At 43.7% G+C, this 15738-nt stretch overlaps 1 protein-coding gene across 3 annotated transcripts in view; it reads left to right on the top strand.

The window, feature by feature from the left end:
• LOC311099124 (disco-interacting protein 2 homolog C) overlaps positions 1 to 15738 on the top strand; it is a 249690-nt gene that overhangs the window by 215517 nt on the left and 18435 nt on the right. For all 3 annotated transcript variants that reach the window (XM_084139778.1, XM_084139777.1, XM_084139776.1), the window contains exons 17-23: positions 1705 to 1819; positions 5373 to 5512; positions 6868 to 7004; positions 7351 to 7559; positions 7895 to 8009; positions 8581 to 8782; positions 9399 to 9508. In XM_084139778.1, the coding sequence (XP_083995904.1) occupies positions 1705 to 1819; positions 5373 to 5512; positions 6868 to 7004; positions 7351 to 7559; positions 7895 to 8009; positions 8581 to 8782; positions 9399 to 9508 (1028 nt within the window). The remainder of the gene's footprint in view (positions 1 to 1704; positions 1820 to 5372; positions 5513 to 6867; positions 7005 to 7350; positions 7560 to 7894; positions 8010 to 8580; positions 8783 to 9398; positions 9509 to 15738) is intronic.

Genomic DNA, 15738 nt, shown 5'->3' with positions numbered 1-15738 from the left:
TCTTGTCCAGTTCTGGCGTTTAGGTTGCCACAGACTAGTACATGTCCCTGGGTCTGGAAATGATTGATCTCCCCCTCTAGGATGGAGAAGCTGTCTTCATTAAAGTATGGGGATTCTAGTGGGGGGAAATAGGTAGCACACAGGAGGAAAGTTTTCTCTGTTGAGATTATTTCCTTATTTATTTCCAAATGTTCCTGTTTGTTCTCTTCCCTATTTCACACCTGGGAGTTTGGTGGATGGGACTACCAGCTCTATGTAACCTAGAGGGCAACCAGTGGGTCCGTCTCCTCTATACCATGTTTCTTGTAGGATGACAATGTCTGTATTTCCAATTTCTTTGGTGAAGTCTAGGTTCCTGCTCTTTAGTCCAAAGGCAGATGACCTCAGACCTTGTATATACCAGGATGAGATGGTAAAAGCTTTGTGATCCATAGTGTCTAGTGTTGGTATTTGTGTGGTTTAGGCTTGGACCATCTCTCGTTCTCTCTCTCTCTCCCTCTCTCGTTCTCTCTCGCTCTCATTCTCTTTCTACCAGTCTATCACCACAGAAAAAACACTGCTCAACAGAGTTTTCTATTCACACCACACCAGGCCATGAACTTTGAAATCACCATTGTGTTGTGCATGAGTCATGGCACCTGTTGACAGTAGGTCAAAATAGAAGCCTAGAGTTACACCATCCATTAGAGCTAACTAGTACTAGACACTACCCAGGAGAGTCTTATATGAATCCTATACCTTGTTCCATAGAGATCCTATAATTCACTAGTGGACATTGGCATCCTAGCAACATGACAAACAATCTGCCACCTTGGTCAGGGAAACTTTTATTCTAGATATGGTAAAATATTGTACAAAACTATAGGATCTCTATACCTTGTACAGTAACCTATTCTGTGGCAGCCTATGTTCATGATGCAGGTCTCATAGAATGTCGCTTTGTCATCTAGGCTAAGTAATCGTATAGCTTTGGTTGTGATTCCAACTAGAGGGGAAATGCATTTAATGGCTTAGTGAAGTATACTGTAGCCAAGATATAATGGACCAAGCAGCTGTCATGGAACAACACAGTAAGCTACCACTGGTGCTGTAAAAACACTCACTACCACAGCTATATTACATTACATTACTATAGCTAGTGGTACCTATGGAGAGGATAACGGTTAAGTAATGTGGTTCATTTCCAATACTAGCCCTATAAATATGAATCTAAAGAATATAATTGAAAGGAACAAATGAGTAGGAATGGTTTAGCGGCAGTGAGATCTGGTAACGGAGGGCAGTACAATCCGGTTACATCATTTGATAATGAACAGTATGCTTGCTCAGCAGCTGAGCTCAGCCTGACAGGGTTACGGTGGGGCAGACAAGCAGTGCAAGCAGGGAGAAAATCAACTGTGCCACAGCAATTAACCTGCTGTAACGGTTATCCACATAATCAAACAATGCTGACATGTTAGATTGGTATGATGTATTTTATTGGAGTTTTCCTCCCCTCGCACAGGAGCAAAATCTATTGCTTCCAACATACTCAAAATGTCTGATTGTTCTTCAACATTGACTCTTAACGTAAGGTACACATCTCTTTCTCTGTCCATCTTCCTCTCTCTTATCCCTCTGTCTCTGTCTCGCTCTCTCTCTGTCTCGCTCTCTCTCTGTCTTGCTCTCTCCCTCTTTATTTCTCTCTCTCTCTCTCTCTCTCAGGGTCCATCTCATCGTGTGATGCATTCCTCAATGTCTTCCAGAGTAAGGGGCTGAAGCCTGAGGTTATCTGTCCCTGTGCCAGCTCTCCAGAGGCCCTCACTGTAGCCATCAGGAGGTACACACACACACACACACACACACACACACACTCGTTAGTATGAACTTTTATACAAAACTCTTAAGTTTACTGTCCTGTGGGTTATGGCGGTTATAGCTGCCCCCCCCCCCGCCCTGTTATATATTGTAGCTCAACTTCAAATAGCCCCTGCTTACAGCAACGAAGGCAAGTTTAATTAACTTTTTTCCTGTAATTTGAGATTGAACTCCCTGCCCTTGATTATGACACTGTAAAAGCTCACTGTGTACGCCACATGCAACATTTATAAATGGCAATTTGCCATTACGGATACTGTGGCAATTACATAATTGTATACCCAGAAAACACTGCTTCAAACTCACAAATCTAATAAACGGCCTGCCAATAAAAACCCAATTGCCATTTCTACTCTGTTGCCCACGCACGCACACACACACAGCACCATTAATGAAAGCACCCCCATGATGGCATTGTCCTGGTATTTTACAGCCCTCCGTTGCCCCATGGGCGTCGAGCTCCCGCTTCCACTCAGGCAGCAGCCCCATCCCTAGCCCTCATGATGCTGCCACCGCCATGCTTCACTGTGGGGATGGTGTTCTCGTGGTGATGAGAGGTGTTGGGTTTGCGCCAGACAGCGTTTTCCTTGATGGCCAACATGCTCAATTTTAGTCTCATCTGACCAGAGTACCTTCTTCCATATGTTTGGGGAGTCTCCCACATGCCTTTTGGCGAACACCAAACATGTTTGCTTATTTTTTTCTTTAAGCAATTACTTTTTTCTGGCCACTCTTCCGTAAAGCCAAGCTCTGGAGTGTATGGCTTAAAGTGGTCCTATGGACAGATACTCCAATCTCCGCTGTGGAGCTTTGCAGCTCCTTCAGGGTTATCGTTGGTCTATTTGTTGCCTCTGATTAATGCCCTCCTTGCCTGGTCTGAGAGTTTTGGTGGGTGGCCCTCTCTTGGCAGGTTTGTTGTGGTGCCATATTCTTTCCATTTTTAAATAATGGATTTAATGGTGCTCCGTGGGATATTCAAAGTTTCTTCTGATATTTTTTTTATAACCCAACCCTGATCTGTACTTCTCCACAACTTTGTCCCTGACCTGTTTGGAGAGCTCCTTGGTCTTCATGGTGCCGCTTGCTTGGTGGTGCCCCTTGCTTAGTGGTGTTGCAGACTCTGGGTCCTTTCAGAACAGGTGTATATATACTGAGATTATGTGACAGATCATGTGACACTTAGATTGCACACAGGTGTACTTTATTTAACTAATTATGTGACTTCTGAAGGTAATTGGTTGCACCAGATCTTATTTAGGGGCTTCATAGCAAAGGGGGTGAATACATATGCACGCACCACTTTTCCATTATTAATTTTTTTCACTTCACCAATTTGGACTATTTTGTGTATGTCCATTACATAAAATCCAAATAAAAATCAATTTAAATGACAGGTTGTAATGCAACAAAATAGGAAAAACGCCAAGGGGGATGAATACTTTTGCAAGGCACTGTACCTCTGTGTGTTTTGTCTTACCTACCTCTGTTGTTGGCTTTCTAACTCCACACCCCCAGGTGGTGTGTGTGTGTGTGTGTGTTTGCTGCTGATGTCACCCCTCACCCATCCTGTACCTCCCTTTAATGTTTCAACCCCTAAGGCATGCAGCCCAAACAAAACACTAGCCTGCACTTTCAGTGTTACTTTCTATTACTTGCATGCAACCCTCAACCCCCTGACAAAAATGACCTTCTAGACTTAAAGTTAATCCCCTAGGGTAGTTGTATGGACAGTGCATAATACATAACAATTCAAAATAGTGACAAATAATTGATGTTGTAGCCTATTTCTTTCTTAATTTTTTGAAACAAGTAATTTTTTTCATTTCACTTCACCAATTTGGACTATTTTGTATATGTCCATTATATGAAATCCAAAGGTTGTAATGCAACAAAATAGGAAAAACGCCAAGGGGGATGAATACTTTTGCAAGGCACTGTATGTACAGTACCAGCCAAAAGTTTGGACACACCTACTCATGAAAGGGATTTTCTTTCTTTTTGCTATTTTCTACATTGTAGAATAATAGTGAAGACATCAAAACTATGAAATAACTCATATGGAATCATGTAGTAACCAAAAAAGTGTTAAACATATCAAAATATATTTTATATTTGAGATTCTTCAAATAGCCACCCTTTGCCTTTATGACAGCTTTGCACACTCTTGGCATTCTCTCAACCAGCTTCACCTGGAATGCTTTTCCAACAGTCTTGAAGGAGTTCCCACATATGCTGAGCACTTGTTGGCTGCTTTTCCTTCACTCTGTGGTCCGACTCATCCCAAACCATCTGAATTGGGTTGAGGTTGGGGGATTGTGGAGGCCAGGTCATCTGATGCAGCACTCCATCACTCTCCTTCTTGGTAAAGTAGCCCTTACACAGCCTGGAGGTGTGTTGGGTCATTGTCCTGTTGAAAAACAAATGATAGTCCCACTAAGCCCAAACCAGATGGGATGGCGTATCGCTGCAGAATGCTGTGGTAGCAATGCTGGTTAAGTGTGCCTTGAATTCTAAATAAATCACTGACAGTGTCACCAGCAAAGCATCCCCACACCATAACACCTCCTCCTCCATGCTTTACGGTGGGAACTACACATGCAGAGATCATCCGTTCACCCACACCGCGTCTCACAAAGACACAGCGGTTGGAACCAAAAATCTCCAATTTGGACTCCAGACCAAAGGACACATTTCCACCGGTCTAATATCCATTGCTCGTGTTTCTTGGCCCAAGCAGGTCTCTTCTTCTTATTGGTGTCCTTTAGTGGGTGGTTTCTTTGCAGCAATTCGACCATGAAGGCCTGATTCACACAGTCCCCTCTGAACAGTTGATGTTGAGATGTGTCTGTTACTTGAACTCTGTGAAGCATTTATTTGGGCTGCAATGAACTTATCCTCTGCAGCAGAGGTAACTCTGGGTCTTCCATTCCTGTGGTGGTCCTCATGAGAGCCAGTTTCATCATAGCGCTTGATGATTTTTGCAACTGCACCTGAAGAAACTTTCAAAATTCTTGAAATGTTCCGTATTGACTGACCTTCGTCTTAAAGTAATGATGGACTATCGTTTCTCTTTGCTTATTTGAGCTGTTCTTGCCATAATATGGACTTGGTATTTTACCAATAGGGCTATCTTCTATATACCCCCCCTACCTTGTCACAACACAACTGATTGGCTCAAACGCATTAATTCCACAAATTAACTTTTTAAGAAAGCACACATGTTAATTGAAATGCATTCCAGGTGACTACCTCATGAAGCTGGTTGAGAGAATGCCAAGAGTGTGCAAAGCTGTCATCAAGGTTACTACATGATTCCATATGTGTTATTTCATAGTTTTGATGTCTTCACTATTATTCTACAATGTAAAAAATAAACCTAGAATGAGTAGGTGTGTCCAAACTTTTGACTGGTAGTGTATGTATTCTATGTGCATGTCTACTGGGGTGAATGGGATATGTATTTATTATGTTGGTCATGAAGTAAATGGACAATAAAGTAATCGTGTTGTTAATAGGCCCACAGATGACAGTAACCAGCCCCCAGGAAGAGGAGTGCTGTCCATGCCGGGTCTGAGTCACGGGGTCATCCGGGTGGACTCTGAGGAGAAGCTGTCTGTTCTCACCTTGCAAGACGTCGGCACCGTCATGCCAGGAGGTAAACACTAGGGTTGCAATTCCAGTAACTTTCCCAAAATTTCCAGGTTTCCAGAAATCCTGGTTGGAAGATTCCCGGCATCAGAATGGAATAAGAAGGAAGTCAGGTAACCTGCAACTGGTATTTCTGGAACACCTGGGAATTTGGAAAAGGTTACTGGAGATTGTGTAACCCTACTACAAACACAGCTTTATGTCTGCTTTATGCCCCTAACAAGGATAGAAAGCAGCATAACAAACATCATTTACCAGACACACACACATTACTTGATGGATGACTGAATTATCCAAAAAAGATTGCTTTGATATCCATATTTTGAGATGAAGCAGAAGTTGTTCATTATCCAGATAACGTCATATGATAATGAGAGTGGAATCTTTTTTCCATGTGAAATCCTGGCATTACTCACCGACGCCTCATAACTGACCAACACGAACACGCATAAAGAAGTTATATTGACCCTGAAATAAAAATATAAAAAGCGTAATCGGAGCATTCCTCAACGGAGAGTTCAACCTACTTTTCTAAGGAGTGTGTTTTTGTGATTTGGCTCAGTGGGAGGGTTGGAGAGGGTAACTCAAATGGCACCCTATTCCCTACATAGTGCCCTACTTTTGACCAGAGCACTATGGGAATTATATAAGGTGTTTGGGATGCAGCAAGACCGAGGTAGAAGTGGGGGTTGTGTGATGTGTTTCTAGAGTCCAGAGGGCCCCAACCTCCCCAGCATGTGGTGCCAAGATGAGTGCCTGGCTGCCTGATACAGAGTCCATAAAGGACCTTTACACCCACACAAAGGCCCTGCAGCCGTGACCCAGGGCCGTGGGCTTCCATACCACCTCCCTATCCCTTAACCTGTCTCCTTCCAGCACCAGATAAGGGTCACCCTAACCTCATTTCCTCACCTGCTCTCTGTTAGGGGCTTCCTGGGAGTGTGTTGATCCTGGGTCCTGAGGACCCAACACCTTTTTATTGTCCTCCACCTCTGACCACACCAGGGATGCGTCCCAAATGGCATCCTGTTCCTTATATAGTGCACGCACTACTTTTGACCAGAGCCCTACGGGTACTGGTCAAAAGTAGTGCACTAAATAGGGAATATGGTGCCATTTGGGACACAGACCAGAAGAGTGCACCCTCAGTTTTCCCCCTCAGCTATATGCTGCAGAGTAATGCAGTGACTATATAATGAAGTGCACTTGGCTTAATCAGGACCAGGGAGGTAGCTGGGCCAGGCTTCACTGCTCTAAACCCCGCTCTCTCTCGCTTGCTGCTGTTGACTAATAAACCCTTGGCCTCAATGTCTCTCCCTCTTTTTTTCCCTCCACTCTCCTCCTCTTTTTGTTTTCTTGCAGCTCTCATGTGTGTAGTGAAACCAGATGGGGTTCCGCAGTTATGCAAAACAGATGAGATCGGGGAGCTGTGTGTGTGTTCTATCGCCACGGGAACGTCGTACTACGGTCTCTCAGGCATGACCAAGAACACCTTTGAGGTAAGGCCTAACAGCGTGGTGTTATGTGCTGAGCTACCCCTGGGTCCTGGCTAGGGACGGTTAGGACGCCTGGGGATTGGCTTTAACAACTGCTGTTGTTCAATAGTTTTAAAAACATATTCCACATTCCTCAAGTGCTCTATTCAATCCATTAGTGGAGAGAGAGTAATTTTATGGAATTGCACCCTAATGTGATGCGTTTATTCATTCATTTGTTTTATTTATCCATTGGGCTAATTTAATCATCACTTTCTCTACCTGAATTTCAGGGATTGCATGTGATGCTTGTGTGTGTATTGCAGGTTGTTAGGAGAGTGATAAACAAAGGTGTGTGTCTGTACTCTAGGTGTTCCCCATGAACAGTGTTGGGGCTCCCATCAGTGAGTACCCCTTCACCAGGACAGGCTTGCTGGGCTTCGTGGGTCCTGGGGGACTGTGCTTCATCGCTGGCAAGATGGACGGCCTCATGGTGGTGGGGGGAAGGAGGCACAATGCTGACGACATCGTGGCTACAGCCCTGGCTGTGGAGCCCATGAAGTTTGTCTACAGGGGGAGGTGGCTGCTAATCCATCAGTTGTGGATAGGGACAGGAGTTTTTCTTCATGTGAACTTACCAGGAAAACCTCTGGGCCCTATTTAAAGGCTATATTTCTTGGTCAAGTCATGTGGACTGGAAAAGCTCCTGACACTACTTAAATAAGAAATGATGACTTAATGAAGAAATTATGGTGATCGTAACTGATTGATTGTGTCTGTGTTTATGCAGGGTTGGTAACAGTATTGGTCTCCTGTTTCTATGTGCTCCAGGATAGCTGTGTGCTAATGCAAACAGTATTGGTCTCATTCTATATGTAATACTATGGTTGGTCTGCTATCTCTCTGTTCTCCAGGATAGCAGTGTTCTCCATCTCTGTGTTACATGATGAGAGGATCGTGGTGGTGGCAGAGCAGAGACCTGACTCTACAGAGGAGGACAGCTTTCAGTGGATGAGCAGAGTGCTGCAGGTGCACACGCACGCGCACACACACACACACACACACACACACACACACACACACACACACAGTATACACACACACACACACACACACACACACACACAGTATACACACCAGTAGACTGAGCCCTGTACTGTAATAACCCAGCTCTCTGGGCTACTATCCATAACTGAAGAGACTGTGGTTTCACTGTTAAAGCTGTTTCCAGCTGTGTGATTGCAGTCAAAACAAATAAGATAAAATGTTCTCTTCCTCTTTATCCGATTACACATGGCCTTGGTGTCTTTACGACTGTAGCCATATTCCACTTAAGTCAAACGTTCACTTAGTCATGCATTGATGTCAATAGGAGACCAGGTGAGAATTTGACTTAATTGGAAGTTAGGATTTGCTCCTTAGCCATCCATACCTAACATATCTCAAACAGTGAGAATCAGTGTTCCTCCACGTACAGGCAATATGGCATGTCTTTACTACTGTAGCCATATCTAATACAGTATAATAGTGCACTACTTTTGACCAGAGTCCTTTGGGACACACATCACCCTAATCCCTGTACCCTTCCCTCCCCATACAGGCCATAGATGGGATCCACCAGGTGGGGGTGTACTGTCTGGCCCTGGTCCCCTCCAACACACTTCCTAAAACCCCTCTGGGGGGCATCCACCTGTCAGAGACCAAGCAGCTGTTCCTGGAGGGCTCCCTGCACCCCTGCAACGTCCTCATGTGTCCCCATACCTGTGTCACCAACCTGCCCAAGCCCCGGCAGAAACAACCGGGTCAGACACTATGTTACACCATAGGACACCATCCTGAGTGGGTCTGCCTGGGGGATTGATAGTTCATTTGTTTAACTGAAATCCTTAGTTTACATGGTGATTGAGATATCTACGGCCATTTAATTAATCTTCTTCATATGTCTTGATTCTGTTGGATGAGGTGTAGAACTAAGATTATGCCGATTCAGGACTGTACAGGGATTGTTTTGTAATCTGGTCCGGTGACTATTGTAACATGTCCCGTCTGATCCAACACATCCCATCCCATAGCGCAACGGTCACCTCTCCATTAGTTCTAGGACTGTGTTCCCCCTAGATAGATGTTCATTTACAACACAGGTTTCACTGGCCATTTTGTCTGAAAGGCGCTATGTCAGAGTAGAATCCATCCAGTCAATTGACCCATCCATTCGGTTGCCTTCGCCTCTGAACACAAGGTCAATCTCAGCCCACCCTGTCACTGTAAATCTCTGGGAATTAGGGAGAATTCACTGCACACACAATGTGAGCTAGTATATATCACTGTAGATCACAGCCAGGGATATAGACTCCACATGTTTGTATCAGTGTGTCACTCTGTATGTGCGTTGTCTCATCTATATCTCTCTGTCCACAGAGATTGGGCCTGCCTCTGTGATGGTGGGGAACCTGGTGTCGGGGAAGAGGATTGCCCAGGCTAGCGGCAGGGACCTGGGCCAGATGGAAGACAATGATCAGGCAAGGAAGGTGTGTGTGCTGTGCTGCTGTCTGAGGGCTTGGTTTTCATCAACACCCTCACCTACATCAGCATGCTCATTAAACCATGGACTGTGGGCCTCCAGCTGAATATTAGCTGTGTCCCAAATGCCACCCTATTCCATACATAGTGCACCAAATGCCACCCTATTCCATACATAGTGCACTACTTTTGACCAGAGCCTTATGGGCCCTAGTGCACTATATAGAGAATAGCGTGCCATTTGTGATGTAGCGTGAATCAGTTGAATATGGCACACTCTTCATGTTTAAGTTGACCGTCTACCATCATTTGATCCCCTCATACCTGACACTATAGTTGTACTGTAGTTCAGCCATTGTTCATCTATAGTCTCCCCAAGTCATCTGAATTATTTATCCAACATCCTCTGTTTTTATAGTATTCTACATCTCTATCATATATCTAAGTATTTATATGGATGGAGCAGACCATATACAATTCTGCTATCATGCCTTGCACAATACAGAAAAAAAAGACCACCGCCCCGTGGTCCAGTTAGATGTATTGTTAGAGATCTACTCTGATTTTGACTCAAGTGTCAAGGCTAAAAATATCCTGGGATTGGTAGACTGTTGTTGTTACAGAACTAAATGGAACAAAGCTTTTAAAAGCATCGTTGAGACAACATTAGAATATTTAGTATGCACAGTAAGACATTTCTCAATGGTATTTTCCATTTCATAGACAGACGTCTAAGAGGCTCTCTGTCTCAGAGATACCTAATAATAGGGTGTGTAACTGTACCGTGGACTACGTCCCAAATGGAATTTTCCCTATGTAGTGCACTATTTCCCTATGTATTCCCTATTGACCCTGGTTAAAAGTAGTGCACTAATATAGGGAATAGGGATCCATTGGGACACAGTGCGGTGTGTTCGCGCTAGACTGAAGTAGGGACTGTAGAGTGCCTACCCAGCGTAGCTCTAGGTATTGACACTAGGTCTCAGGTTTCCCTGTCTCCATTGCTTCCTCTCTGTTTCCACTGAGCGTTGGAACTATCCCTTCATCAACATTTTCTTTATATTAAGTAGGAAACTTAAACCAGTCAAACTAACAGATTGATGTAGTGTTGGCTTCTCTAAGCCCTTACTTCATATCTGGGTAATGGATAGCAGATCATACTGGTTGGTATACTGAGTGTTGGGGAAGGATTGTAGTGTTGGGGAAGGATTGTAGTGTTGGGGAAGGATTGTAGTGTTGGGGAAGGATTGTAGTGTTGGGGAAGGATTGTAGTGTTGATGAAGGATTGTAGTCTTGGTTAGTTTGGTTTGATTAGCTTTTCCTTGAAATATCAAACTGTACATCTCCCTCAGGGCTTTAGGACTACCCTGGCAAATGGCACCCTATTCCCTACAGTGCACTACTTTTGACCAGGGCCCATAGGGCTCTGGTCTAAAGTAGTGCACTACATAGGGAATAGGGTGCCATTTGGGACGAAGCCCCTGTCAGTACAGAGGTGTAATATCAGAGGGGGTGTATGTGATTTGACTGATTCTAGATTTGATAGCACTTTATTTTCCTTTTACAGTGGCAGAGGTGTGGAAAGTAATTATTAATAAAGGAATGTGTGGTGCCTGGCTTGTGGCACTGAGCAACGGTGAGCGTAGCCGTAGCGTAGCGGAGACAGAATTGATTTCCCCTTTCTCTCATGCTGAAGAATCTCATCAATCACCCTGTTAGGTAGCCGCTTGGGCAGTACGACCTCTAATGTAAAGTGACAAGGCAGACGACAGCAACAACACAACACACAGTCAGATTTCTTCTGTTTTACTTTCCCTCTGGAAGACAGGACACATTGGCTGAATTTCAAATGGCACCCTATTCCCTATATAGTGCACTACTTTTGACCTGGGCCCGTAGTGCTTTGGTTAAAAGTAGGGCACTATATAGGGAATAGGGTGTCATTTGGAACGCAAACATTGTTTGTGGTGTGGTTTGGATTCCTCTGACTCAGACTCTTCATGTTCTTTTCCATTTGATTTAATCCCCCTAGCAACCATCAGTCTGTATGCCTTCCTCTGCTCCTTTGTTCTGTTCAGCATGCCAACCAGACCATAATAATCACTGCTGCTTTGCTTCCCTCTCATTATCACCTTAACGCACCGAAATGGTCTGGCTGTCTCCATGCTCATTCATCTGAAAATCAGGCCCTCTGTGTGAATGGGTTTTTCTGATTCTTCGTAGCTCGATTTCCTTAATAGTCAATGTTGTGATTTTAAACCTGTGCTCGATTATCTTGCCATGTCTAACCCAATCAATGAATTTGCGTCAGGAAATGGTTGCTGCTCTAGCATGTTTAAAAATGTATGCAACACTGGTTTGATATTTTTCTTTCTAGCCAGTGGCGGCTCCTGAAAAAATTCTCAGGAGGGGCAATTTTTCTGATGATTTAGGTGACCTACACACATTTAAAAAAAAGATATGTCCAGCAACAACATGAAGACAGGGGCAGCATATAAGTCAATACCAGAAGCATTTATTGACTGATCTCAAAAGTGTTGGCTTACCAGGGTTGGTGGAGCCCTCAGTTTCATCTTTGCCTCGCAAAGCTAACTCAAACACTCCGCAAAACTTCACACACTGGATTAGCCGGCTGAGGATGTGGCGGTTCTTGCTAATGTCGTAGTAAATATATTTGTTATAGTGAATATGGAATATGATATGTTGAGTAAAATGTTGTGCTAAGATCTATTTAGGTCAGGAGCTGGTTATAAGTTCTGTTCCTATCCAATAACAATGGACAAAAGGGTCCTATCTTGTCAGCCTTGTCAGCAGGTGGCCAAGGACAACACCCACGCCATAGGCCTCTCAGTTCTTCCAACTCACGAGTTCTTGCTCTGAGGACACACACACACACAAACACACACACACACACATCATCACTGTTAAACACACACACACACACACACATCATCACTGTTAAACACACACACACACACACACAAAAATCCCCTCTCTTAGGCTGAACATTTGAAGACAGAGAACCCGACTCAGAGCCAATGCAACAGTGACAGTAGCCTGGAGGTGACCTCGCCCAACTCATCAGGACCAATCAGAAGATCAGAACTACTAGATTGAACCTACTTCATTTATTGCATAAAATGTCTGCACACAATGTTTCGGGGCTCTCTTCAGATAATAATAATAATAATAATAATATGCCATTTAGCAGACGCTTTTATCCAAAGCGACTTACAGTCATGCGTGCATACATTTTTGTGTATGGGTGGTCCCGGGGATCGAACCCACTACCTTGGCGTTACAAGCACCATGCTCTACCAGCTGAGCTACAGAAAGTGGATACTCATGGATGCGCATTGCAATTGTAAAATGTCAACACAATTGGAGACACCACGTCATTTTTGGAGACATGTTATTGACAGTAAACTATTGTAGATGCGACTGCTAACTAAATAAAACATTTTAGCTGGCTAGCTAATCATCTTAGCTAAATGTGGGGCAAACAATTCAGTTATTTACCGTTAATTTGAGGGATTGGGGTGAAAGAAATCGAGTTACATAGTGATACTTTACGATATACTGTATTGACAATATCGCAATATTTTAGCGCTAGTTGGCTGTACCTGCACCAAAACACCATTATTGTTCCTTCATAGCTTGTTCTCAATCTTTTCACATTGGGAGCCAATTAGTTTTCAGCACTTTTATTTCCATGACTGATCAAAACTCGTTCTCATGGCTTTCTGATCCCTCTGCAACAGACATATGGTGCGCAATAAAATCACAGTATCGAATCGCAATACGTATAGAATCATGAGACTCGCAATGCTGATGCATATATCTTATCGTGAGGTTCCTGGCAATTCCCAGGCCAAGTTCATTTGCCACAACAAATCTCTTCGCTAGCAAACGCGATGTCTTCTCCAAAACGACAATGTGTCTCCAGCAATGTTTACTTTTTTGACGTTCTATGGCATCTCCACTTTCCAAGCATATATGACCACATGTAATATTTTGGTAAGTGATGCAAATAGTGAACTATGTAGGGCCAGGATGTAAAATATATGTAGCTGCAGCAATTTCTCTTATCTGATATGGTAAGTAATGGGGCTTAATTTATAGCTCCCTAAGAGTTTGACGAACGGGTCCGTGAACGCGATTCCAGATATATTTACCTCTGAATAAACTGCCTTTATTACACCATATCCACATCCAGTAAACTTGTGATTATCAACACTAACCTCATCGTTGTGGCGGCGGACAGCTAGCCTGTATCCCTCGTCATCCAGTTGAGTGAGTGGCAATGTCTTTTTTCGTTCGTACCAATTTTTGGAAAATCCTCGGGTGTAGGACTTTCCGCCTTTAGTAGAAACCTGTTGAATTATTAAATTTGGTCTGGGAGGTCCTAATTGTTTCGTTGCCAATTTATCTTAATTTGTTCGCCGACAAAAAGGAACTTCTTTCAAAGACACAATCGAGTTGGACTGAAGCCTAGCCATTTTGATAGTAGTAGTGAATTGATTGAGGCTGCTACCTGGTCTTTTCTTAGTTACGTTCATTCGTGGTTACGTTATGTATGACGAAAGCGCGTAAGTGCAAGCCCACAGACACCCATAGAGAATGTATTGAAAGCTTTGAAATGTGAAAAAAATAGATTTTACATGACAGGCTATGAGAGACTTCTGGGCGATTTTCAACCTGACTGAAATCGCCCAAAAAACGGGCGGGGCCATTTGAAGCACGACTTTAGCCTGATTTGACATTTAGTGGCTGTCAGATCAGACGTGAACACTGATAACTGCTGTTGCCGTGATATAATTTTTTATAAATTTATAAAAAAAAATTATATATATATTTTTTTTATTTTTTTTTATAATTGATTAGAAAAAAAATCCCTTCCTTTTCCCGTTTGGCAGTGCGTCGCCCATATCGCCCTATTGAACAAGCCGTCCCTGTTTCTAGCATAACTAATACTTGTGTTTAACTTCATGTTACTGTTGCTGAAATGTACACCACTGACCACCTAGTTGGTCACATAACAGTAAAGACTGATATCCACTTTGATAATGACAACTGATACTTTTCAGCTAAATCTCTTCTACACAAGCTCTGGAATCACAGATGCTTAACAAACAGATGAAGCTCTCTCTTCTCTGTGCTGATTTTAATCCAGCCCTGGAATCTGAGTCACAGACAGACACTGACTGGCTGGGCTGATTTAAAGACAATGGGTCTTTGTGCTGCTCTGTACTGACCAGGCAGGCACAGGCTTTACTAGAGCACTCTGGGGGAGTCTCAGAGGAGAGGGTGGGCCATCACCGTTCATTACAGACCTCTGTCATTCATATCTGCCGGTCTCTCTACTGGCTGTCACAGCTCTGACAATACTGGGCTTGCATCCCAAATGGCACCCTATTCCCTATGTAGTGCACTACTTTTGACCAAGGCCCATAGGGCTCTGGTCAAAAGTAGTGCACTATATAGGGAATATGGTGCCTTTTGGGACATAGCCTGGGCCTCTCTCCCACTGATCTAGCCTAATCTACGGTAGTGGGACGGTTTCCTGTGAACAGAAAGGAAACAGAATACATTGGTTTTACTGAATTATCCACAGGGCTTATGGCAAGTGGCTGAATGATGTTTTCATCAGGAAACGGTGTTTATATTTTGCCAATGTTGTAGTGGCGTTGGCAAACTCGACTAAGTTCCTGTCTTAATGTTTGTTTGAGTGCAGAGAGAAGGAAGGAGTCACTTAGTTTTAGGCAGCCCCTGACTTGGTGTGTGTCCCAAATGGCACCCTATTCCCTATGTAGTGCACTACTTTTGACCAAACCCCCCATGGGCCCTGGTCAAAAGCAGTGCCCTACACAGGGAATAGGGTCCCATTTGGGAAACAGCCATGGCTTCACAGGGAATAGTATGTTCTGTGTGTCTGTTGGAAACAGGCCTTCCTATGGAATTAGACAGGAAATATCAAATGACTGTGTTTCAACAGGACAACATCTGTCCCTACTTAATGGCAAGAGCCTTAGTGTAAAACTAAGCACTTTCAGCAGCTGTAATTTTCACAGCATTTTTCAAAAACTAGACAGGCTAAAGTGGCGGTTGGTGGTGGGTGGATTTTCCTGGGGTGTTCAGAGCAGCGAAGTAAGTAATGGTGTAAGTCCCAAATGGCACTCTATTCCCTATATAATGCATTACAAAAGTAGTGCACTATAAAGGTCATAGGGTGCCATTT

Source organism: Coregonus lavaretus (genome assembly GCF_964263955.1).
Source record: "Coregonus lavaretus genome assembly, chromosome: 23".
NCBI classification, from domain to species: Eukaryota; Metazoa; Chordata; class Actinopteri; order Salmoniformes; family Salmonidae; genus Coregonus; species Coregonus lavaretus.
This window is presented reverse-complemented; position numbering and strand designations above follow the sequence as displayed.